This window comes from Budorcas taxicolor, chromosome 1, assembly GCF_023091745.1.
Source record: "Budorcas taxicolor isolate Tak-1 chromosome 1, Takin1.1, whole genome shotgun sequence".
Lineage (NCBI taxonomy): Eukaryota > Metazoa > Chordata > Mammalia > Artiodactyla > Bovidae > Budorcas > Budorcas taxicolor.
The window spans coordinates 114,877,577-114,902,533 of NC_068910.1; the positions used below are offsets into that span (position 1 = coordinate 114,877,577).

Here is a 24,957-nt window from a genome sequence, read left to right on the forward strand (position 1 = left end):
ATATGTTTACCTTAAAGATATGTTCTATAAATTAGTTCATGTCTATCTTTCTACCTACCAACTAATTTGTATTCATTGGTTATAGTCTTCTGGAGGTGGAAATGTGGTTGGTTGGTGTAATTGGCCTATTGTATTTAAACACATGATCAAATAAGTAAATGGTGGCAGACAGAACCAAACATATATTCTCAGGATCTTTGGGTGGAAAGTTGATGTGATTTCAAGAAAGAACATCTTACCCTAATTACCTCAGTTCAGATATGGATACATTCTTCACTGCTCCATCTCCACTTAACTCTTGGAATCCCCAGGAGAGCTCCTTTTTAAAGTGGGAATTTTAGAATTGCTGTACTGGTAAATGCTGGTTCTTTAAATTAATATGATATTGTCTGTCTTTTATTTCAATGTATTTTAGCTAACAACCACTTTGCTTTCAGAGCCTCTTTGGAGATGATAAACCTGCTGTGGATTTGCTTAACTCACACAGTCTACTCAGGGTCCTCATTATAGGTTTTGTTAAGGACACATATTGACCAATTAAAGTCCTCCAGTTTATTTCTCAGATGTTAATACTTGATTTACCAGCACAGTTTCTACATTAATTGATAGTAGAATTTCTTTTCCAGAATTCTACTTCCAAAGCTAATATGTGAATCATCATTAATTTGTCATGAGAATAAATCTGCAAATATTCAAGTCAATTTCTCCTAACCAAGGAAAAAGTATACTTTCATTTTTGTTGTTGTTGTTAAGTGTGAACATGGTGAAAAGTTATTTAGGGAATAAAAACAAAAAAACTGACTTTTCTACAGTGAAATATTTAGTCTGCTTTTATTTCATTATGCATTTTTTATTAAAATGAAATATTAAAAGTACTTGATCCATTTTTCTTCTATTCCACTACGGTCACTTGACAAACAGGATTGTTTGTCAGAATGAACTACTAATAGATTGTAATAGGCAATTATTTCTTCCTACCCTGAACACCTGCTGCTGCTAAGTCACTTCAGTCATGTCCGACTCTGTGTGACCTCATAGACGGCAGCCCACGAGGCTCCCCTGTCCCTGGGATTCTCCAGGCAAGAACACTGGAGTGGGTTGCCATTTCCTTCTCCAATGCATGAAAGTGAAAAGTGAAAGGGAAGTCACTCAGTCATGTCTGACTCTTCACGACTCCATGGACCGCAGCCTACCAGGCTCCTCCATCCGTGGGATTTTCCAGGCAAGAGTGCTGGAGCGGGGTGCCATCGCCTTCTCTGCCCTGAACACCTGAGAAGAATTAAATATCAAGTCAAAACTGTCACTCACTTGAACACCAAAATGTTTGGTATTAATTGTGTTGGTTAGTTAAAACTGAAGACTTTAGGGGAAATAGTAATCAGTTTTTTCACACACCATCACTTAGAATACAAGTGACCAATTTAGCCACTCTTTCCCTGCTGCCAGAAAGCTATAATTGAAATACCTATGCTGATTTAATCATAAACTAATTATAGTTCATATTATTAATAGAATGGGAGAAAATTATTGAAACACAAAAATTGCTATACTTCCTTAATATTAAAATGCAAAGAATGATTTACTTTCCCCAACTCTTCCCCTTCTTTCAACCTTCCTCCCTCCTTTCTTCCCTCCTTTCTTCTCTCCTTTCCTACTTTTTCCCCTTCTTCCTTTTCTCATTCCTTTTCTTCTTTCTTTTCCTTTTATTTTAGGATTTTGTATTTTCAAAATATAGGCTTTGTATGTGGGAGTAGTCATATAACATTTTTTCTAATTCAGTATGTCTTTTACAATGTTTTCTCTCCAAATTTTGAAACTATGGAGAAAATACCTATAAAGTATTTACCGTTTAATAGTGGGAAAGGCAGTCATTCTGTTACATGCTTCACTGTATGTCGGTACTACATACACTTGAAAATATGTTATCTTCATCATATCATTTGGCTAGATTCCAAAAGCTCAGAATCTTAAAAATACCAGGGAGATTTAGAACAAGTGCACATTGTGGTGTTAATAGAGAGAACATTGATTGGGAGCAGAAGAGTTGTTTCCTAAAGTCAGTTCTACCTTTAGCACTAAAAATGCTCTAGTCGTCAGCCTCCTCAGTTGTATGATGAGTAACCTGCAGTGAATAATCTCTAAGGTTATTTCTCATTCCAATGTACAATGCCTTTAAATCACTAGACAGTTCATTGTATAAAGTGCAATAACAGTATTTTGTAGAGTCAGAGGCTTCTTATCTGCCAAACTCAACCCTTTAGAGCCCAGCCAAGAATCTATGGGAAACACATAGGTTCTCAGCCGCCAAAATAAATGCTGGTGTCCATGAGCATTCCTAACCTTATTCTTTGGGAAAGCCCTTGGGGCCCTCACTCAGAGATTGTTTACTCTTTAAATAGAATCTCTTTTTAAGTTTGATTATCTTGTTTTCAAAGGCCTGGCAATTTGGAAAGGGACTACGCGGCAATCACAAGATGGAACAATGTAGGGGAAAGTGCTTTGTAGGCTCTCAAGTACTGTGCAAATCTGAGCTGTTATCATTAGTAAGAATGACACCTGACAGGAACAGTGAGAGAAAAGATAAATCATTTCAGACAAACATAGTGATGTCAAAATTATATTGGGCTGTGCTGTTTCATATACTAGGGCAAATAGGTTTAATCATTTCAATAGTTTCCAAGATCCTCTCTGAATTATAGCACAGTATGTGCTTATAGAAATAACTGAATTACCACAAGAAAGTTCATTTATATTCTGAATAATATTTGGTTTAAGAGATGATTTCTTGGAAAGTGCATTTTTAAGTAATATATAAATGTTAGGTATTATCATATAATTTGATTTGAAGTTCAGGACAGTACGCAATGTGATACAAATTTTTCCATCTGAAAGAATTAAAAAATGTAATATGGTACATAATGGGCTAGATTTCAATTGCCTAAAAAGTATATCTGAGTAATCCTAAATATATGAAGTGCTACTCTAATTTTGAAAGGCAGTATTTTTTTATTATCTGTAGAAGTAATTAAGATAAAATAATATTAATTCATTTTGCTCCACAATTAAACAAAAATTATTATGTGCTCAGTTTAGAATTTTCTATAACACTGTTTCTAGACTCATGAGCCTGGTATGATAGTATTGCATACTGCTGGAGTAATGCAAAATATGATACATGCCAATACTGAAAACATACTACGTGCTGAGGCAATGTAATAAAATTTTTAATAATTCTTGAGTGATACTGGTAACCAATATAAAGCAAACTAAAATTAAATCTAAAAACACTCATCAATTGATGCGAAGTTAGAAACCAAAACCAAAGTTTGTCAGTGTCAAGTTTCTAAAATATTCACTGGAAATGCCAACAGCAAATTAAGTTATGAAGCAAAAATAAGAAATCTGACATGTTCTCTCTTTTTTTTAAAGATTTTGCCAGTCCAGACATAAAAGTAATATGGCTTCAAATGCCAGCTGAAAATTAACGAGAATTCTTAGTGAGAATCCAATATGGGAATCCTTTTCTCATATTTGGGAATGTTAAGCCTAGAATATTTAAGCCCTGTTTTATATCATATTATACACGAATAAATGGAGGGCTAGGAAAGCAGATTCTCAATGATTTCAAGGTAAATATGAGACAAGAACTCAGGTTCCTAGACTACCACACCAGAGTTCATTCAACTGTGAGTTGCAGATTCAATGTTTTATACTGAATTTTTAATAAAGACAGTTTATATTCTACTCTATCGCATCAATGGCAGACATTTTAAGAATGAAAAAGTGGATGGAGATGACAGTCCATGATCCTGGGGACTTGAGGCCATAATTTGGAAATCATTTCCTAAAGTCCAGGCATTTAAGGAGAGCACACAGAAGCAGCTGAATGGTGAACAGGAGAAAGGACATTAGACAGGCAGGTGCAGGTTAGTCGAATTGATTGACTTCCTGGCAGACAAGGGCACAGATTGTTTGATTATGCTTTTGTACAGCAAGGAAAGAAAGAGAACAACACCAGAGGCTGCTAACTCCCAGCTACCAGCAACTTCTGGAAGGGATATTTGAAAGATATAGAAGTAATATTTCCCACCCTCTCCCGTTATAGTCTTTGGCAACCATCTTTGGTCACACTGTCACTTGAATTGGAATGTTTAAACTATAATAGTACAATGGCTTTGTGTTTTTAATTAATTTTTATTGGAGTATAATTGCTTTACAATGTTGTGTTAGTTTCTACTGTACCACAAAATGAATCAGTTAAACATATACACATGAAGAAAGTGAAAGTCACCCATGTCACCCGTTCATGTCCACCTCTTTGTGACCCCATGGACGTTAGCCCACTAGGCTCCTCTGTCCATGGAATTCTCCAGGCAAGAATACTGGAGTGCGTTGCCATTTCCTCCTCCAGGGGATCCTCCTGACCCAGGGATCAAATCTGGGTCTCCTACATTGAATGTGGACTCTTTAACACCTGAGCCACCAAGGAAGCTCACATATACATATACTCTCTTCCTTTTGGACTTCCTTCCCTTTCAGGTCACTACAGTTCATTAAGCAGAGTTCCCTGTGCTATACATTATATTCTCATTAGTTATCTATTTTATACATAGTATCAGGCTTTGTACTTTATATCAGAGCTTTATGAGGTCCTTGACCCACTCATCAGTGCTTGAAGAAACACTTCTGGAATCCCAATTGAATTCAGAAACTGCTCTAAAAAAGAAAAATTAGTAGTGACATAAAAGCTCAATATTGTAGGTCTTTTTCTTTTACATTTCATTTTTGCTTTTTTCATTAAAAGTTCTAACTGGTAAACAAAAAGCCTTAGGGAAATAATAAGCAGGAAAATTTCTTTAGGACTATATACATTCCAGCACCATGGCTTTTCTCTTTCTGTATTTTGAGGCGTTTACCAAAAAGGGCTTGCATGTGTTAAAACCAAAATGTAAGTTACATTAACAATTTGCATTTAGAAATCCAAGCACTTAACACCACCAGACTTAATATTTGCTTTGGACGGTTCTGATTGTTTAGTCTCAAGCTTTTTCCAAAAAGCTAGCATAAAAAGGCAGCTCTCCTATTTGCCTAGTTCGTGTGTGATTTCACACATGGTGTGTGATGTGCTTCTACAAGACAAAGTGTTATCTCTTCTTCACATGAGCAGTGTACCCAGCTAGGTTGGGAATGTGAACTTAGTGATCACATGAAGCTCACCTAGATTCCACTTTGGAAATGTCTCCTCCTCACTGTGCTTTCTCTTCTTCATTCTCTTGCCATATTTCACTGCGATTACTTGACCTTCTAAACATTTTAAGTTTCTAACAAGGTTACCATCCCCTAGTCTTTTCTGCAGTTGATTATCTTCCACAATACTCTACTAAGGAGAATTTTCAACAGCAAAAATCTGACCACTTCACTGCCATCCTTAAAATACACCAAAACCCTTTTATTGCTTCCACATTCTTTATAGGGTAAAATACAGATTATTTAAGCTGTTGTTTAAGGGCTTTCCTAATATCACTCCAGAAGCAGCCTTCCCAGCTGTATTTCCTTCCGTTACCTCCCACATGCCCTAAGTTTTAGCCACACTGGCTGAATGAGATCATACCTCTTGTTCCCAGTGTTTCATCTGCATGTGCTTTCCTTCATTCTCCTTCTCACTTGAAGAAATCCATGTCTGTGAAGGTCAATATGAATGTCCTTTTGGAATAAAGCCTTCTTCACTCTATTCATCAATCTCTCCTCTGCTTGTACAACATTTGGCACATAATCTCTTTAATTCCACTAAATAATAAAAAATAGAGGTATAATACCTAACATTTTGAGTTTTACTGAGATATTATTGACAGAAAGTAATTGTATGTGTACCAAGTGCGTAACATGATGCTTTGATACACATATTGCGTTGTGATTACCACATTTAAGCTAATCAGTGTATCCATCACCTCACATAGTTTCCCTTTGTGTGTTGTTGGGGGGATATAATGAGAACCTTCATATCTAATCTGAGCAAATTTCATGTGTACATTACTATTAATTATAATCACTTGTGGCTCAGCCAGTCAAGAATCCTCCTGCAATGAAGGAGACCCAGGTTTGATCCCTTATTCGGGAAGATCCCCTGGAGAAGGGTATGGCAACCCACTCCAGTATTCTTGCCTAGAGAATCCCATGGCCAGAGGAACCTGGTGGGCTACAGTCCATGGGGTCACAAGAGTCAGACATGACTGAGCGACTAAGCACACATGCATGCACATTAGGTATCCAGAACTTACTCATAACTGAAAGCTTGTAGCCTTTGACCAGTATCTCCCCATTTCCCCTTCACCCAAGCCCTAGCAACCACCATTTTACTCTCTCTTTCTATGTGTTGGGCTTTTAATGTTCGACATATCAGTGAGATTATGCAGTGCTTGTCTTTCTGTGACTGGCTTATTTCATTCAGTGAAATGTCTAGATTCATCCATGTTGTCACAAATGGCAAAATTTCCTTATTATTCTTTAAGGCTGAACTGAACATTTGTATGTATATGTGTGTATCACATTTTCTTTATTGATGGACATTTAAATTGTTTACATATCTTGGCTACTATGAATAATGCCACAGTGACTGTGAGAATGTAATATCACTTAGACATAGTCATTTTGTTTTCTTGGATATATACCAAGAAGTGGGTTGCTGATCATATGGTATTTCTGTTTATATCTGTACTTTACCATGATGGCTGTACCCATTTACATTCCCCCCAACAGTGTACACAGAGAAGGCAATGGCACCCCACTCCAGTACTCTTGCCTGGAAACTCCCATGGATGGAGGAGCCTGGTAGGCTGCAGTCCATGGGGTTGCTGAGAGTTGGAAACGACTCAGTGACATCACTTTCACTTTTCACTTTCATGCATTGGAGAAGGAAATGGAAACCCACTCCAGTGTTCTTGCCTGGAGAATCCCAGGGACAGTGAAGCCTGGTGGGCTGCCGTCTATGGGGTTGCACAGAGTCGGACACAACTGAAGCGACTTAGCAGCAGCAGCAGCAGCAACAATGTACAAAGATTCCTTTTTCTCCACATTCTCACTAACACGTACCTTTTGACCATTTTAGTAAGAGCCATCCTAAGAGGTATGAGGTGGTATCTTCTGGTTTTGATTTCCCTCTTGAAAAAGATAGGAATACCAGACCACCTGGCCTGCCTCTTGAGAAACCTATATGCAGGTCAGGAAGCAACAGTTAGAACTGGACATGGAACAACAGACTGGTTCCAAATAGGAAAAGGAGTACGTCAAGGCTGTATATTGTCACCCTACTTATTTAACTGATATGCAGAGTACATCATGAGAAACGCTGGACTGGAAGAAACACAAGCTGGAATCAAGATTGCCAGGAGAAATATCAATAAGTCAGATATGCAGATGACACCACCCTTATGGGAGAAAGTGAAGAGGAGCTAAAAAGCCTCTTGATGAAAGTGAAAGAGGAGAGTGAAAAAGTTGGCTTAAAGCTCAACATTCAGAAAACGAAGATCATGGCATCTGCTCCTATCACTTCATGGCAAATAGATGGGGAAACAGTGGAAACAGTGTCAGACTTAATTTTTTTGGGCTCCAAAATCACTGCAGATGGTGATTGCAGCCATGAAATTAAAAGACGCTTACTCCTTGGAAGAAAAGTTATGACCAATCTAGATAGTATATTCAAAAGCAGAGACATTACTTTGCCGACTATGGTCCGTCTAGTCAAAGCTATGTCAAGGCTATGGTTTTTCCTGTGGTCATGTATGGATGTGAGAGTTGGACTGTGAAGAAGGCTGAGTGCTGAAGAATTGATGGTTTTGAACTGTGGTGTTGGAGAAGACTCTTGAGAGCCCCTTGGACTGCAAGGAGATCCAACCACTCCATTCTGAAGGAGATCAACCCTGGGATTTCTTTGGAAGCACTGGTGCTAAAGCTGAAACTCCAGTACTTTGGCCACCTCATGCGAAGAACTGACTCATTGGAAAAGACTGATGCTGGGAGGGGTTGGGGACAGGAGGAGAAGGGGACGACCGAAGATGAGATGGCTGGATGGCATCACGGACTCAATGGACGTGAGTCTGAGTGAACTCTGGGAGATGGTGATGGACAGGGAGGCCTGGCATGCTGCGATTCATGGGGTTGCAAAGAGTCGGACACGACTGAGCGACTGAACTGAACTGAACTGAACTGAATGATTAATGATGTTGAGCATCTTTAATAGTTAACATTTACTGAGCATTTGTATGAAAAGTATTCTTTCAAGCAGTTTGTGTATTAAGTCACTCAGTCATGTCTGACTCTCTGTGACCTCATGGACTGTAGCCCACCAGGCTCCTCCATCCATGGAATTCTCTAGGCAAGAATACTGGAGTGGGTTTCCATTTCCTTCTCCAGGGGATCTTCCCAACCCAGGGACTGGACCCGGGTCTCCTGCATTGCAAGCAGATTGTTTACTGTTGGAGCCACCATAGAAAGCCTTTAAGCAGCTTACACATTAATTTATTTAATATTCACAATAACCCTTTGAGCTTGATACTATTATCTTCCATTTAATGGTTGGAAAACATGAGAACATCCAGTTCAACTAACTCTGTAGGTCACTTACCTTCTTAGTATCAGGGCTGGAATCATACCTGTGTAGAGTTGTCTGTTGCCTCTTTTTCTAGATTTTAATCTCCTTCAAATAGATAATTTATTTAAGTTTGTGTGCTGAACAGGAATTCAGTATCTGACATATTGTAGCCAACCAATTGCTTTATGGTACAATGCATTTATAAATTACATGAAATAGAATCTTTTGGGTTAAAGAAATTTTATTTTCACAGGCTTTTAGAAAAAATTAAGGAAAATATGGCACAAGGCAATAATAAAATGTTTATATTGACATGTAAACTGTGGATCTTGGTGTTTAGCATATATCTTTTATAGTTTCTCAGTTACATCAATATTGGATAAATGTTTAACTTGTAATTACTATAGACTATTCTTCAGGCACATGCAATTTTCCATTTTCAGTAGATTGCACTGGCTTTCCAATATACATCATTGTAAATGATCTTTTAGCTATAAAGGTTTTAGAATGAATACCACACTTCCCTTGTGATATCTTTCTGAAGTACTTGTGTATGAGTTATTTTCATTGACTGTATAGGTTTGCCTTGGGTGACTATTAGGTATGATGTTGGGTTGGAAATTTATTTTGTAAAATATCTCTCGTTTTTAAAATTAGAGCTAAGAAACAATGAATTTCTGAATAACAAGTTCTAAAATCATACTGATTACCTATAAAGGTATGGAATATATATATTCCATTCCAGAGAGAGATTGAATATACATCAATATTCATACTTGTATGTTGAGGCTACTGACAATTGAAAAAATGATAATGAAGAAAACATTGTAAAGCTGATTTCAGAGATGTTATTTATCATCTGTTCTACATACACAGGTAAAATTGTAGCTGAAGAATGCACACTTACAGCATGTTTTGGTAAAGCTCTTAAGGGGGAACTAACTTGAAAATTGTCATTGGATTTTCAGACAGTGACACAGTCTAAGCCTCCCAGTCATTTCTATTTGGTTTGTTTGTTTTTAATTAATTTCTTCCTTGAGAGGAAGCTTTAGGAGTATTTTCAGTTATAGAACTCAAAGCCTTGTTAACACTCCGGCAGCTCATCTCTGTAACCTGGTATTCTTTTAATGTGTAGGAACAGTTAATTTTTTTTTTTAACCTTAATGATACTACTGTCTTTAAAACCTGTTAAGAATAGCAGAGCCAAGGAGGTAATATTATAATATGAAGTTTAGGGAGATTTTGAGCATCATTATCTTCCCGAGCAGTAACCATGAACAAATTATCAAAGACATTATCTCTTTTAATCCAAAGAGGAACCAAATATATTAGCACCTTCGTGGGACTGAGAATATGTAGAAAACATAATCATAAAACGCCATTTCTTGCTGCAGCACAACCACCCAGGACACTGTTCAGCAGAGGTCTTGGTGTTGGCAGCACCTGCAGAGAGCTGCCTGGGGATGCCGCTGTTTAGACAGAGATCACCTTTGCTGGTGGATGCAAAGCTTTGTCCTTGAAGATTTTATTTCCTTCCTTCCATCTTAACCAAAGGAATTTAAATGAGATTGTCTGAATATAGAATGTATACATTCCATAGGCTGAAGAAACTATGTGCATTGTTCTTCTTAATTAATGGAGTATTTTTATCTGTTTTAGGTTTATAGAAAAATTCAATAGAAAGAAGAGAGTTTCCCTATACTCTTAAACATTCCCCATCCCCCATTTCCCTATTATTAACATCTTGCATAAGTGTGGTACATTTGTTACACCTGAGGGGTCAGTATTGCCACATTATTATTATTAAGTAAAATCTATAATTTATGTTTTCCTCTTTGTGTTGTATGTTGTATTGGTTTTGACAGATATATAATGATTTGTATCCACCATCATAGTATCAGAATAATTTCACTACTCAAAACATTCTCTGTGCTCTCTCTATCCATCCCATCCTTCCTCTCATCAAACCCCTGGGAACTCCTCTCCTTACTATCTCCATAGTTTCACCTTTCTGGATAATGTCAAAGTCATACAGCTTGATACAGAAGATCCATCAGATTGACTTCTTTCAGTTGGCAATGTACATTTAAATTTCCTTTGTCTTTTCATGAGCTTGGTAGCTAATTTCTTTTTATTGCTGATATTCCATTGTATGTACCACCTAGTTTATCCATTCACTACTGAAGGACACCTTGGTTGCTTCCAGATTTTGGAAATTATGAATAAACATTATGTTAAAGTTTTTTGTGAACTTAAACTTTTTCAACTCAGTACAAGGAACTCTACTCAATACTCTGTAATGGGAAAAGGATCCTTCTCTATATGGGAAAAGGATCTAAAAAAGAGTGGATGTATGTATATGTATAACTGCTTTACTTTGATAAAGTTATTTACTTTGATGGAGTTCCCTCATAGCTCAGTCAGTAAAGAATCGTCCTTTAATGCAGGAGACCCGGGTTCGATTCCTGGGTCAGGCAGTTCCCCTGGAGAAGAAATGGCAACCTACTCTAGTATTCTTGTCTGGGAAATCCCATGGACTGAGGAGCCTGGCGGGCTACAATCCATGGGTTCACAATAGTTGGACACGATTTAGGGACTAAACTACAACACTAGAAACTAAAACAACATTGTAAGTCAACTATACCCCCAATAAAAAGTAAAAAGCTTCAAAAACTTGTAACTGTGAAAACTATTTTTGATGGAGAGGAAAAGCATGAGTTTTGAAGTTAGTCTTGATTTGAATCCTAACCTTCATTTTATTTATCCAATAAATTTTTCTTGGTAGTCTGCTCTATTATCTCTACAGTGCTGGCTGTTTGAAATGCTTAAATTAAGTGCTACTCTACCTGTTAAGGTGCCTTGCTACACTTAAAAGCCTTATTATACCTCTGATTCCTTATATGAAATAAATCTATCTTAGATATTAGCAGTTTTCTATTGTGTTCTGAGAGTCAGATGAGCTGTGAGACAAGACTTCACATATTTCCTGGCAATAAATGCTCAGTTGGTATATAACATCCAATTGAGAAAGAGGTAGTAAACTTGATAGTTTATTTTCTTGCTAATCCTTCTGTCCTTCTGATCTATAGGTTTTATAATGTTAAATATGAAAGTTTTATTTACTAATACACATGGAAAGCATTTTATACTTTTCAAACAATATTCCTAACTTAACCACAATTTAAAACGAAATACGAACATGTCATCATTTTCTGTGTATCTAATAGTGATGAGTATTGGACTTCAGGTGAGAATTAATTTGGCGCTCTAGCTTCACTACATACTGGCTTGACGTCGTTGGTGTAGTCTCTTGTGTAGTAGTCTCTTGGCTTTGAAGGGTGAACAGGATCCCATCAGCAAAGGAAGCATCATAGTATGTGTTTACCATAAACATTTATTTGTTCATTGTATAGGGCTATTGTGAGACTCAAATGCAAAAATGTACAATACACATAAAAGAGTACTATAAACTATAAAGCACCATAAAATGTCCATCATTATTGCTATCATTGCTCTAATGTATTTTTTGCTTTTAATTTGGCTAACTCCTTACAAAATCAAACTGTAGGGTTTTTTTTTCCACTACATCCCTATTGCAATCTGAATTTTCTAGGATCCAATAACCTACTAGAAGGCCAGTTCCCTTGTGGCTCAGCTGGTAAAGAATCTGCCTGCAATGCAAAAGACCTGGGTTTGATCCCCAGGTTGGGAAGATCCCTGGAGAAGGGAAAAGCTACCCACTCTGGTATTTTGGCCTAGATAATTCAGCTGAATGCAGAAGAGTCATTTCTTGCTGTAAGAACTTGCTTACCTTTCTAGGTGTTTGTTGTTGTTATTGTTTTTGCCATTTTGTCCATGATGGTTAGTCTTCCAGAAACTCTGCGGATCATTAAACCTTTTCCTAAATCACAGTATAAATATGACATATTTTAAAGTTACAATGAGCCTCTGGGATTACAAAGTGTTCAGCAAGTTAAAAATCTTTGAGAGTAAGGGAGAGTTTCAAAGCTTAGCCAAATTAAGGTCCAGATTTTACAAGGTCTTTAAAAGCATTTCCCCATTCTGATATCCTTAGAAAAGATTAAAACTACCTTTCAATACAACTTCCTATATTTCTCATTTCTACTCATTGCCTTCCTAAATTATCTTGTCCTCTTTCCCACTTTTCCTCCCACTCATCAATTAAGAGTAATGACTGTCAGGGAAAGTGGAATATATCAAAGTTATTGTTAATATTGTCTAAGTTCATGCATTTCAGAGCAATACCACTGAGCTTGTGCTGTAGACAAGCTACAGTGGGTGCCATTCTCTATACTTAACTGTCCTTGAAGCAACACCAAACCTCTTAAGACTGGAGGATGATTTCATTTTTATGTAGTAGATTATGTTGATTTCCTATTATGCAACCATTTGTTTTACTTTTAAATTTTTTAAAGAAAATTTTATTTTTCCTTTGGTCTTAATTGCTTTCAAAAAATATATTGGACAAATGTTTCTATTTCCTCTTCCTCATCAGAACTAGAAAACTAGATTTCATAGTAAGCTGAGTTTAGTTCTTAAAAAAGAGCAAATGCCATACAAAGCCATCATTTTCTTCCTATGACCTTAACTTATATTACAACCCCTGTGGGAAGTTGCCAATTTAAAAGCGTGGAATTTACACGAATCTAAGTCCTGGAAATCAGCCAGCAATCGTCACGAAATATGTGGGGAAATCTATTAAATAGCTTTTTAACCTTTATTACTTACCATGTTTGATTGTACAAATCTATATCCTCAGGAGACATAGGCAGTGCTAATTGGGATTCATGTGAAGAAAAGAGCAAAAAGCTATTTCAACCTATATAAACATTTTTCGGAGCCTAGTTAAATACTTAACCAGGAATATTCCAGAAGCAGGCATCCTGGACAAGATCACTCAGCCAATTAGGAAGCAAAAGTTTACTACTCTGCTTGTTCAGGAGCCCTGACAATTTATTTGCTATCCTCCCTGTAATTCATTACCTCAATTATTGGGTAAAATTCTCTAATGCTATTGAATATTACTTTAAATGCTAAAGCAATAAAATTAGCACAAGCTATTATTAACAGAAGCTCTCTGAAAACAATGATGATCTTATTGGCTAAAAATATTTATGATATGTTTTTTCTGAGACTTTTGAGAAATGTAAAAGCTATTAGGAGTTTGTTGTTTGGGAGTTGGAGAGTGTTATCAAGGACAGCTTTGATTATCTCAAATCAAGAGGTCTTTTTGTTGTCAGGGCATTAAATTATTTGCAGACAACAAATTTAATAATGTCACAATAACTATGAACTCTTTCTGGAGACAGACTCTACACTAAATTCCAAAAGTTTCCATTACTTCAGATGATGCACTTAAGGTCTTTTGTGAAGCGTTGTGCCTGCTTTCCTGTTGATAGTGTTTTCGTGAATACAGTACAGTTATTGTCTTTGCTAAAACAATTAAGCCATATTCACAATTTCAATACAGCTTACATGGGAAAATGCACAGGAAAATGTAACTTTTCAGTATTCAAAAAGAACTGATACACTTAGTTAAACTTGGAGCACAAATGTTTTCATCTTTCCTTTGCATCTAATATGGGGCAGTATTCAAATAGGGGTTTCTTCTACCTACCTCTTTAGTTAAGCTAGTTCCCAAATGAAGTCCTCAGGATCTGAATAGAGGCAATGCAAGAATTAATGCAGGAAATTGAATTTGGGGAGAGAAACAAAAGGAAAATAATATTTTACTGATTCTTTTCATTGTATTGATTAATTAATTCCTTAATGACATAGCATCAAGTCCTAGATAATTAAGATAGAAGCATGATAGTAGAAAATAGTCAACTTTATGAATTTCAACTTACATAAATTATTAGTTACATAAATATTTGTAATTATTATAATGTGTGAACTGTAGAATATAAAGGGAAACATGATTAAACATTCTTTTCTTTAGTCTCCTTTACTATGAAAATCCATTTTAAAATAAAATATAGAAGATTGTTATTTTCACATACAAATTTTAAATTTCTGGTTCAGTGTAGTCTTCTTGCCTTCCCCCTGCCTCGCCATAGAGCATGAACTGTTTTTTAAGTATTTTTATTTGAGTTTGTCCCCACAAAGGGACCAGTGTTTACAGAGACTGTATAGTCCAGTCAAAAACTCATCACTGTGGAATGAGGACTTGGTGACACACAGCTCCCCTGTGAAACAAATTTTTGGAAACCCTAGTCTCATCTTCAGAACAAAGAATATGAAGAGAACTGTTAAAGAAACCCTAAATCCTGATGCTCTTGGTGACATTTCAAATGTAAATCTAGGTTGGTGCACTGTTTTGAGTGTATGTTTTATTCCATTAAAAATATTTTTAAAACAGAGTAGCTTTTTAGTGGGGGACAATGCTAAGATACTGAATTCTAATTACTTCAGTATCTGCTTTATCTCCACCTTCCCGGATTCCCTAGAATCCCAAAGAATAGTATATGGTTTTCTGAACTGTTAAATGAAGACTAAAAATTAAGGGCTGTAAGAATATGATCTGATAGAGTTCCTTTCAGTGCACTGCAATGGGGCTTTATTTTACCCATTATTATTGAGCAGCTGCAACCTTCACGGTGCTGTGATAAATTTCAAAGTGAGGGCAATGTAGGTTTTTCCTTCAAATAGGTTGCAGCATAGTGAATAAATTAAACTGATAATTTCTCCCTCTTTTGAAAAGAAATTAAACTTCATATATATATTATATATATATACATATATAGAGAGAATTTAAATTCTGAGTACAGGGTGTTTTCCTTTTGTCAGTGTGAATTGCCTACCCTAGACAGCCCTTGGCACAAAGTGAGCACTCAATAGCTAATAAATGAATAATAAAGAATAAATACTGAAATATATACAGTCAAAAAGGAAAACAGTGTATTTGCCTATTTGTTTCAGTGGGCTCATGGAGAGCATTGTGTAGATACACCCTCTAGCTTATATTTCTGTTTTAATGGACATTAGTTTCCTCAGTTGTTTAGTACTCAAAATAATTCTATGTTATCTTTATATACAATCATGCACTTGTGCAAAAACTTTTTGTAGGCTAGATCCTCAGTAGCATAATTACTGGATCAAAGGGTATTTGCATTTTAAAATTTGATAGATACCATCAAATTATGCTTCCATAAGTTCTATTCAATTTAGAATGAACCTTTTAAATATTTTATTTTTTAATTCAAGGTAATCTTTGACAATCTAATAAAAGTTCTGAATTCTCTTTCTTTAAAAAGAGATGCTTCAGTATACTACAATTTGGGTTTTTTAAAAAATAACTTTAGAGGATTCATAGATACCATAAAGTCCATTTATGGATCCCAAGTTAAGAAATTCTAACAAGTACAGTAGAGTTTGTGTTTTGCTGGTCTAAAATTCCTGAGGCATTTCACAAAAAGTAAGAAAAAAGTCTATAAATTAAATCATTTCTGTTGCTTTTAAATAATTTCTAAGTAAAATTTTTGCTTTATAATTGAAAAGTGACCCCAAATGGAATCCAAATGCTGGTGTTGATGGTGAAAGGAAAGAAAAAGTAAAAAAAAATTAACAGTTTATTGCACTTTATTAAGAAAATTTTATGTGCATTTATGAATTTGAGTAAACTGCCACTTTTAGGACATGTTCCTTATGAGGATCAAAGATATAATTTGTCAAAATTACTATAATAAAAAATGGGGATCTTCCCAAACCAGGGGTTGAACCTCAGTCTCCTACATTGCAAGCAGATTCTTTACCAACTGAGCCACAAGGGAAGCCCAAGAATACTGGAGTGAGTAGCCTATCCCTTCTCCAGGGGATCTTCCCAACCCAGGAATTGAACCAGGGTCTCCTGCATTGCAGGCAAATTCTTTAGTAACTGAGCTATCAGGGAAGCCCTGTTAGTAGTAGTAGGTGTTGACTGTAGTAGGTGTTCATTAAATGCTTGTAGTAGTAGTAGGTGTTGATTGTAGTAGGTGTTCAGTAAACACTTGATGCTTGTTTAATGTATAAATAGGTGATTTTTTGAGATGGGCCTTGAAGAATATGTAGGAATTCAGTCAAAGCAGATGGTCCCAAGGAGCAATGATAAAAAATGAAGCAGAGATGAAGTAAAACCTAAACTAAGTGGAAATAAGTGTGACTCATCAAGCTTATAGATCATTATATGCTTAGGATATTTATATAATGAGGCATGGTATAGGCTACCCACTCCAATATTCTTGGGCTTCCCTTGCAGCTCAGCAGGTAAAGAATCCGCCTGCAATGTGGGAGACCAGGGTTCGATCTGTGGGTTGGGAAGATCCCCTGAAGAAGGGAAAGGCTAACCACTCCAGTATTCTAGCCTGGAGAATTCCATGGACTGTACAGTCCAAGGGATCACAAAGAGTCAGACACAACTGAGTAACTTTCACTTTTATTTTCACATGGTAAATTGAGAAGGTAATTTTCAGCATAGTAATGCAAACTGGTTACTATATTTTTTTAATTGTATTGTTTTTCTAGATGTCCCTTCTGTGATATAATATGGATTATTAAATTGACCTATACTCCACTAAAAAGATAAATATTTTGAGCATTATAACATGCCAAACTTGGAAGTAATGTTAAAAACACATATATTATAGTGTATTCCTGAATACTAGCAGTATTTTGTAATTTAGTAAAAAGATTTTTTTCATCTGAATGTGATTCCACAGTGGCCTAACCAATTATCTAAAAGACATAATATAATGCATTATGGGGCTTCCTCAATGGCTCAATGGTAAAGAATCCATCTGCAATGGCAGAGATGCAAGATATGCGAGTTCACTCCCTGCGTTGGAAAGATCCCCTGGTTACCCACCCCGGTATTATTGCCTGGAAAATTCCATGGACAAAGGAGCTGGCAGGCTACAGTATAAAGGGTCGCAAGGAGTCAGACGTGACTGAAGCCCGTATGCACACAATGCATATCTAAAACTGTAGCAACTGGTGAGAGAAAAAGAAAGGAAAAATTACTATTTTTCTGATATGTAGGCATTGCACAACTATACCTACGTTATGATACATAATACTTATAAAAGGCAATGTAGAAAGTAAACTTTGGAAAACTGTATTCCTAGTTCTGATTCAGCGAAGACCCAACTTGACCCCCCATGTGGCCACATTTATGAAGGGAAATTGAACAAGAAAAAGGGGGCTGCATAACTGTTTTCTCAGTTTCACAAAGTGACATTGGATTCCCTCAGATGTCTTCTCCCATCTGCCATGCAACCAAGTTATTTGGGAATTACAAGAACTCATATCACACATGCACATGCGTGCACACACACAGAAGTCTTGTTGTATATTACATGACCTTGGCAAAGATTTTAAACTCTTGTTTAATGTAATAGTTTATGAGAGGAATTATGAGATATAATTGTGTCATTGAATCATAAAATCAGGTTTGGAAGACTCTTTAAAGACATCAGCTTAATCTTCTGTTACTAGAGCTATTATATTTTATCATATCAAATAAGATACATGTGATATTTACACTTTAGAAAGCATATATAATAGATACAATATGTGTTTCATTATAATGAATATATGAAGTAGATTTCTATGAAATAGATTTTTTGTAATTTTTTAGATTGGATTGGATCCCAATGTTTCAAAGTCAGAAATCAATCCTCCTATCATAGTTTAATATAATATGTTTCTGTGAAGAAAACCAATTTGATAGATGTTATGTGCAATTGCTTCCTCCATCCCTTCATTCACATTCAGTGATTATTTAGTCCTGCACTAAGATTCTATTTTACAACAATGATCCCTTTATTGGAAACCACAGTTTTATTAAATGAATGAAGGTCTAAACCAGTAGTTCTTAACTAGTTGGGATTTCTGGGGGCAGTTTTGCCTCCCAGGGACATTTGCCATGATTGAAGATTTTCCTGTTGTCTTACTGAGAAGAAGATGCTTTTGATATCTGAGGGACAGAGACAGGGGTGCTGCTAGAATTATGTAGGACAGCCCCCCACAGTAAAGATTTATTCAGCCCCAAATGTCAACAGTGATGAAATTAAGAAACACTACCTGTTTTAATTAGAGTTGTACATATCTTATTCGTTAATAAAGCAAATAGGGACACTGGCATGTTTGTCAAAATCAAATACATATGAAAGTAATTTCTAAGGATAACTCTCATTTTTCCTACTTCCTCCCCCAACAGTTCATTTGCACAAATAAATTTCTCTAACATTTCTGTAGAACTGGAATTTAGTTTTTATGTCATAAGCTCTGAGCCAATTGTAAAATGATTTATCCTTCTATGGCACCGACCAGAGCTACAGAGCTGAAAAAAAAATGCTTTTAAGGATGATGATGCTTTCAAAGTATCAGTGCAATAAAAAATAATTAACCACACTAAATTACAGCATGTAAAACAGACTCTGATGAATTTTGGTCTTATACTATTCTATATTATTTGCTGCACTTCTGCTTGAAATATGGTAGCAGATTCTGACTTTTAAGTGACCTCAATGCAGATGTCTGTTTGTCAACAATGCAAAGAGAATGATTACTCAGACGTTGACCATCCTTAAGAATTACTCTACACAGAAAAAGAAATTCTCCAATATGGCCCAAATTATTACAGTGTTATTATTTTAATTAGAAATATAAAGCATTCACCTGACTTCAAAAGGTTGCCAGAGTCTGTTTTAGTGCCTCTTTAAATTATTAGCTGTATAAAATGCATAACTATAATTATCTTGTATTTTATGATCACTTGCCTGAGAATTCTATATGTGAAATTATTTGGTCAAGAGATTTTCCTTGGTCTGTGTTTGCCTTATTTTTTTCTCACTGAATTCTCCTATGTCACCTTTCTAGTTCTATAGTTCTTTATCTGTAGCTAATAACTCTTCATAAGAATGACTAAATAACTACACAGTGCTATTCAAGCATAGCACATATTTATGTTTTATTCTATGTCATGACATTTTGATAGCAACAGTAATAATAATGAATAACATTACACTAAATTTTTAGAACACATTTAATACAGAAGGTGCTTTAGCCCAGTTTAAAGTATCTTCTGAAATGTACATATAGACATAACATGTATAGAACATAAATGCAAACCCTTGTGCACACACACATTTCCTTCTATATTTTCTATTTAGTCTCTTTGAGAAAGGACATCATAGGTATTCTATATTTACAATAATATCCAATAATCTCTAGACTATGAAACCATGAATAATTTAACAAACTAATATTACAAGGAAGTAATTGCAGGGGGATTCTAGTAAGCTAAATTTAATTCAGACTTGGCAATTCAAAGATAAAATCTCTTGCTTCCATGAAAAGTATAAACAGAATTATTTGTGTTGACAGGTGCTTTGGGTCTACCTGGCACTTCATCTCAAAGACTGAGATGCCCTAGAGGTGTCAGGAAGCCAATGTATCATGAAATCATAGTAGTCTTTATAGCTACTTTATCCCTAGAGGGTTAACAATATTAGCTCTCCCACATGTACAAGTCTTTCTTTCAGATGAACCTGGAAGCCATTATACTCCTACCTGAAGAGGAAAGTTGACGAATATGGCAAACTTGAAAATTATTTCTAAAATCATTGTGATTGTGGCTCCTAATGCCTTCCAAATGATTATCACTCATTCTGCCTTCAGTCTGTGGACCAGGGCTTTGCTGTCTTCTCTCTTGCTCTTTTACCTACTGTGCTCATTCTTGTCAAATGTCTTATTGCTCTATGTTTCTGGGAAGTCCTGTCATGGCTAATTTTGGATATCAAGCTGTCAGTAAAAGACCCAATCCATAACTTTGCAAATACTTTAAAAAACAACTCTGTTTTATGGTCATCACAGGTAAGGAAAAGGTATTTCTTAGGGACTTTTGCAAATCATGGAGTACAAACAGTCCTTCATTTCTCTTGAAAGGGAAGGAAGAAATGTTCTCTCCTGTAGTTTCATCCATAAGCTCATAAAAACATCAAATTTGTGTTTGTTTCTCTTCAAGTAAGAGCATGCCATTCAAGCTCAAATCCATGTTCCATTGGTGGCAGGACATGACAGCCTTTACAGTAGGTGACAGGAATAAGAATTTTGAAAGTTCCAGTGTTGTCAATGCCTCCCTGATTTTAAAGATGCTAATTTGATAACTAAGGTGGAAAGGACTCCACAAGATCAAATGAAAAATTATCTTATTAGATGCCCATTAAGTGCCAGAAATTATTCCTGCGATACTGTGGTTAAAAAAAATGTGTTCCCTTCCCTGCTGTAATTGTGCTTTCATCATGCTAATACATTATGTACTTGAAATCACATAGGTTTAATTTCAATTATAAAATTATAACATTTTAAAATTTCAAATCAATTATAAAATTATAAAGTTTGCTGTATATTGAAGCTTTATAGAGAAGAGGAAAGAAAAATGGTCTGTAAGATAGAGTAGAGCATTACATTTTTTGGAAAAGGCATTTTTTATTTCCCTTTGCCTAGTAAAGGATCACCTCATTGGTACCTAAGCCCTGTAATCTGTTTTCACTCCTGGACCAGCCATGGGAACTCCATTAGTTGTCATAAGAAGATGTTTTTATAATATAGAAAATAATTTGACATGCATGTCTTACCATAATTTAAGGAAGAGATTCACAACTTTCTAACTTTCTAGAGTCATTACATATTCAAGTGTCTTGCTATATACTCATGAAAAAAAAAATACTAAATCACAAAATTATTTCCATGGCTTGGAAGACCCTGTGTACAGTCCTTTAACAGATCCTAAAATACATGATACAAGTTCCACATTTAGGAGCCAAAGTATTGTACAAAACCAAGTTCTACTTTGTGAAATAAAGCAGTTTCTTAACTGCCAGAAGTTTGCTTGTCTGCAACCACATGTCTAAATCCTTACAATTTTTATTTTAATAAAGCTGAAGAGACCATTCCTTCATTTACAGTCTTATGCCCTTCAATGATTTATTGTAAAAAGAAATTTAAATCACAATATGATTGACATTAAACAATTGAAATTTATTGGTGAAAAAATTTAATTTTTCATTATAAAATAATAAGTAATGAAAGTTTTAGTCAAATTTTGTCTCTAATAGCAAGTTAAAAATACATTCTATGGCTTATACTATACTTTGTATTCTTCATTTTAACGATATTAAAAATCCTGAAAAGTAGTTGTGTGGTTTATTTTTGTGAAAATTTGTGTTCTCTGTAATGTTTTTGTTCACTGGAGCAAAATTGCTTTACAGGAAAGTACCTTTCTCAGTTGACAGAATTCCTTTTCTTTCTTTACTAAGGTTAATATGAAATTTTTGTACATGTTGTGACTGATGGGTAACAGTGAAAGATAGTATCCACCCTGTCTTGTTTGTTCAGAAAGTCATAAGATGGTCTTTTTTATGTATTGTACATTGCCTTAGCTTTGCACTTTAGCACCACCTGGTGGACAAAATATCGTTTGTTTTTCTCTTCAATTTAGTTAGCCCCTTCACACTCTGCATCCCATTATGAGGTTATCTTAAGTGAAGTCGCCCAGTCGCGTCCGACTCTTTGCGACCCCATGGACGGTAGCCTACCAGGCTCCGCGGTCCATGGGATTTTCCAGGCAAGAGTACTGGGGTGGGCTATTTCCTTCTTCAGGGGATCTTCCCAACCCAGGGATCGAACAGAGGTCTCCTGCATTGCAGACAGACGCTTTACCATCTGAGCCACTAGGGAAGCCTAGTGAGGTATCTTAATAGATATTAAATCATTTAATACAATCAAACAATTGTAAATATATCTAATCTTAAAGACCGTTGTAAATAAAATAAGATAAAAAAATCTGCTAGATTTCCTAAATACTATAGTATTGCCAAGTTAAATGCCTATGTTTCTTTAAATGTCATAAATTTGAATAGTATGTTACACATCTATGAAAAATGTGGAAATTATTGATAATTAAATTAGTTATAATTTGCACTCTTTTCAATAAAGTATTGAACAAGGAAGTTTTCTGTACTTTAGTAACAAGTTAGATTGTCTACCAAAAAAGCAGTGTAATCATTTCATGAAGGCATTTCATACTACAAATCTTTTCCTTTTTTGCCCTCTCCTTGCTTGCAGGATCTTGTCTCCCCTACCTGGGATTGAACCCTCACTCTAGTAGTGAAAGTGCAAAGTTCTAACCACTGGACCGCCAGGGAATTCCCTACAGATTCTTATCATGTTAATATTTTGTGTATAGTTAAAATGAAAACTAGTACTTTAACCATTACTACAGTAAAGCAGGACACTTTCATGCTCATTTTGTCACTTATAATTAAGATTCAGTTGTGGGGTTATTTGTACTTGTTCTTAGTTTTTGATAGCTTTTGCAATTTTCCAGAAGTTAAATTTAAGAGTATTTTCAAATAAAAAACACAAACATATCTGAACCCCATTTTGAAAAATTTAAGCATATTAATCTCTTTGTGTAGTCCTATGTTTCTATGAAATACAGTGAATTTTCTCCTTATATAATACAGTTGAAGATGAAAATAAATCCCAGATGCTATACGGTTCCTTTGGCATATACTACTTATTTATACAGAGCTTCACCAGTGTGTGAATACTACTTATTTATACGGGGCTCAGTGGTAAAGAATCTACCTACAATACAGGAGCCGCAGGAGATGCAGGCTCTATCCCTACGTCATGAAGATTCCCGGGAGGAGGGCGTGGCAACCCAATCCAGTATTCTTTCCTCGAGAATTCCATGGACAGAGGAGCCTGGCAGGCCACATACCACAGGGCCGCAAAGAATCAGACACAACTGAAGTGACTTACCATGCACCCATGCACTTATCTATTCCCTGGTAAAATTGAGATTTATGGATTTGAATCATATGACATTCAAAGGGCTTAGTAGCTAAATAAGAGCTGTTGATATTTAAATAGAAAATATGTTCTAACTGCATAATTTAATGAAATACAAATTTCATTTAGGATAAAATTATAATACAAAACCTTCACTAAGACTTGCATCTTGTACTGAAGTTATTTGCTTTGCTGCTTCAAGAGAATATTTGAACTCTTCTGTCTCTCTTTTGTTCCTTTCCTTTAAAGGTCTTGGATGGTATACTGTAAACTCAGCATATGGAGATACCATTATCATGCCTTGCCGAGTTGATGTACCTCAGAATCTCATGTTTGGCAAATGGAAATATGTAAGTGTGACCTATCTAGGACTTGGTTAGTTGCCTCTAGTCTTTTAAAGAAAATTCCTTCTATGAATAAATGTGAATTTCAAATAACATAATGGTAATATTCAACCGTGGGTATAGATGTAAGAAGATGAAATTAATGTGTTGAGTATATCAAAAGAATAATTCCTTACATAACAAATGTAATTTTAAAATAAAGCCAATAAACAGATCATTCTTAGCTCAAATTAGTCTGAAAGAGACACCCTGAAGTGTTCAAAGCAAAAGAAATGGCAGAATTCCAGAATAAACTCAGAGAGTATAGGACAAAGCTTAGAGGAAAATGGTTGCCATTCTCTATATACTCATGTTTTGTTTGGTGTGGTTACTTCTAAGACAAGATGTACCAGGAACCAGAGCATTCAAATGTTCTCTGAAAACTAGTCATCAGTTTTAGAAGCCTATTTCTGGTACTTGGTCTTACAACTCAGTTGATGTGGTAGCTTCTTTTAAAATTTAACATTGCTGGTTTTATTCATTTTTTCAGTTCAGTCTAGTCATTCAGTCGTGTCTGACTCTTTGCGACCCCATGGACACCACATCAGGCTCCCCTGTCCATCACCAACTCCCAGAGCTTGCTCAAACTCATGTCCATTCAACTTATGATGCCATCCAACCATCTCATCCATTCATTTCTTACAGATAGCAAAATCATATTTTCTCAGGTATCAAGGTTGGAAATGCAGGATAGCTATCCTAGTAGGTGAAATGGAAAGGCTGGAAAACTTGGACCGATAAAATACCTCAATCTATTTACCAAAACCAACAAAAAGTGTCAGTGTGTCACCATTTCCCAGTGCTAGATCACATAAAACACAATAGTTTGCAAGTTTGAACATAGACATATGTTTCATTGAAAACAATAGGCAAATTTTCCCTAGGTCCTTGAAATGATAAAAGATATTTGAATAGGAAAAGGATTTGATAGTCTAATAATTTTTGAAAACTGTTTTATTACAATACTTCTCAGAGCCTTTCCTATATACGGCTATGTGATGAATTGTCTGAGTTCATTCATTTCTTAGGTTTATTGAACCACACAACTTTTGCTCTCAGATATCTGCAAGAACAAATGTTCCACAGAATAGAAATGTGCATAGTTGCATCCAAGGGGTAGTGAAACAC

At 35.6% G+C, this 24,957-nt stretch overlaps 1 protein-coding gene across 1 annotated transcript in view; it reads left to right on the forward strand.

Annotated features, from left to right (window-relative positions):
* ALCAM (activated leukocyte cell adhesion molecule) overlaps positions 1–24,957 on the forward strand; it is a 224,855-nt gene that overhangs the window by 138,344 nt on the left and 61,554 nt on the right. Inside the window, exon 2 of the mRNA XM_052642302.1 lies at positions 23,696–23,796. Within this exon, the coding sequence (XP_052498262.1) occupies positions 23,696–23,796 (101 nt within the window). The remainder of the gene's footprint in view (positions 1–23,695; positions 23,797–24,957) is intronic.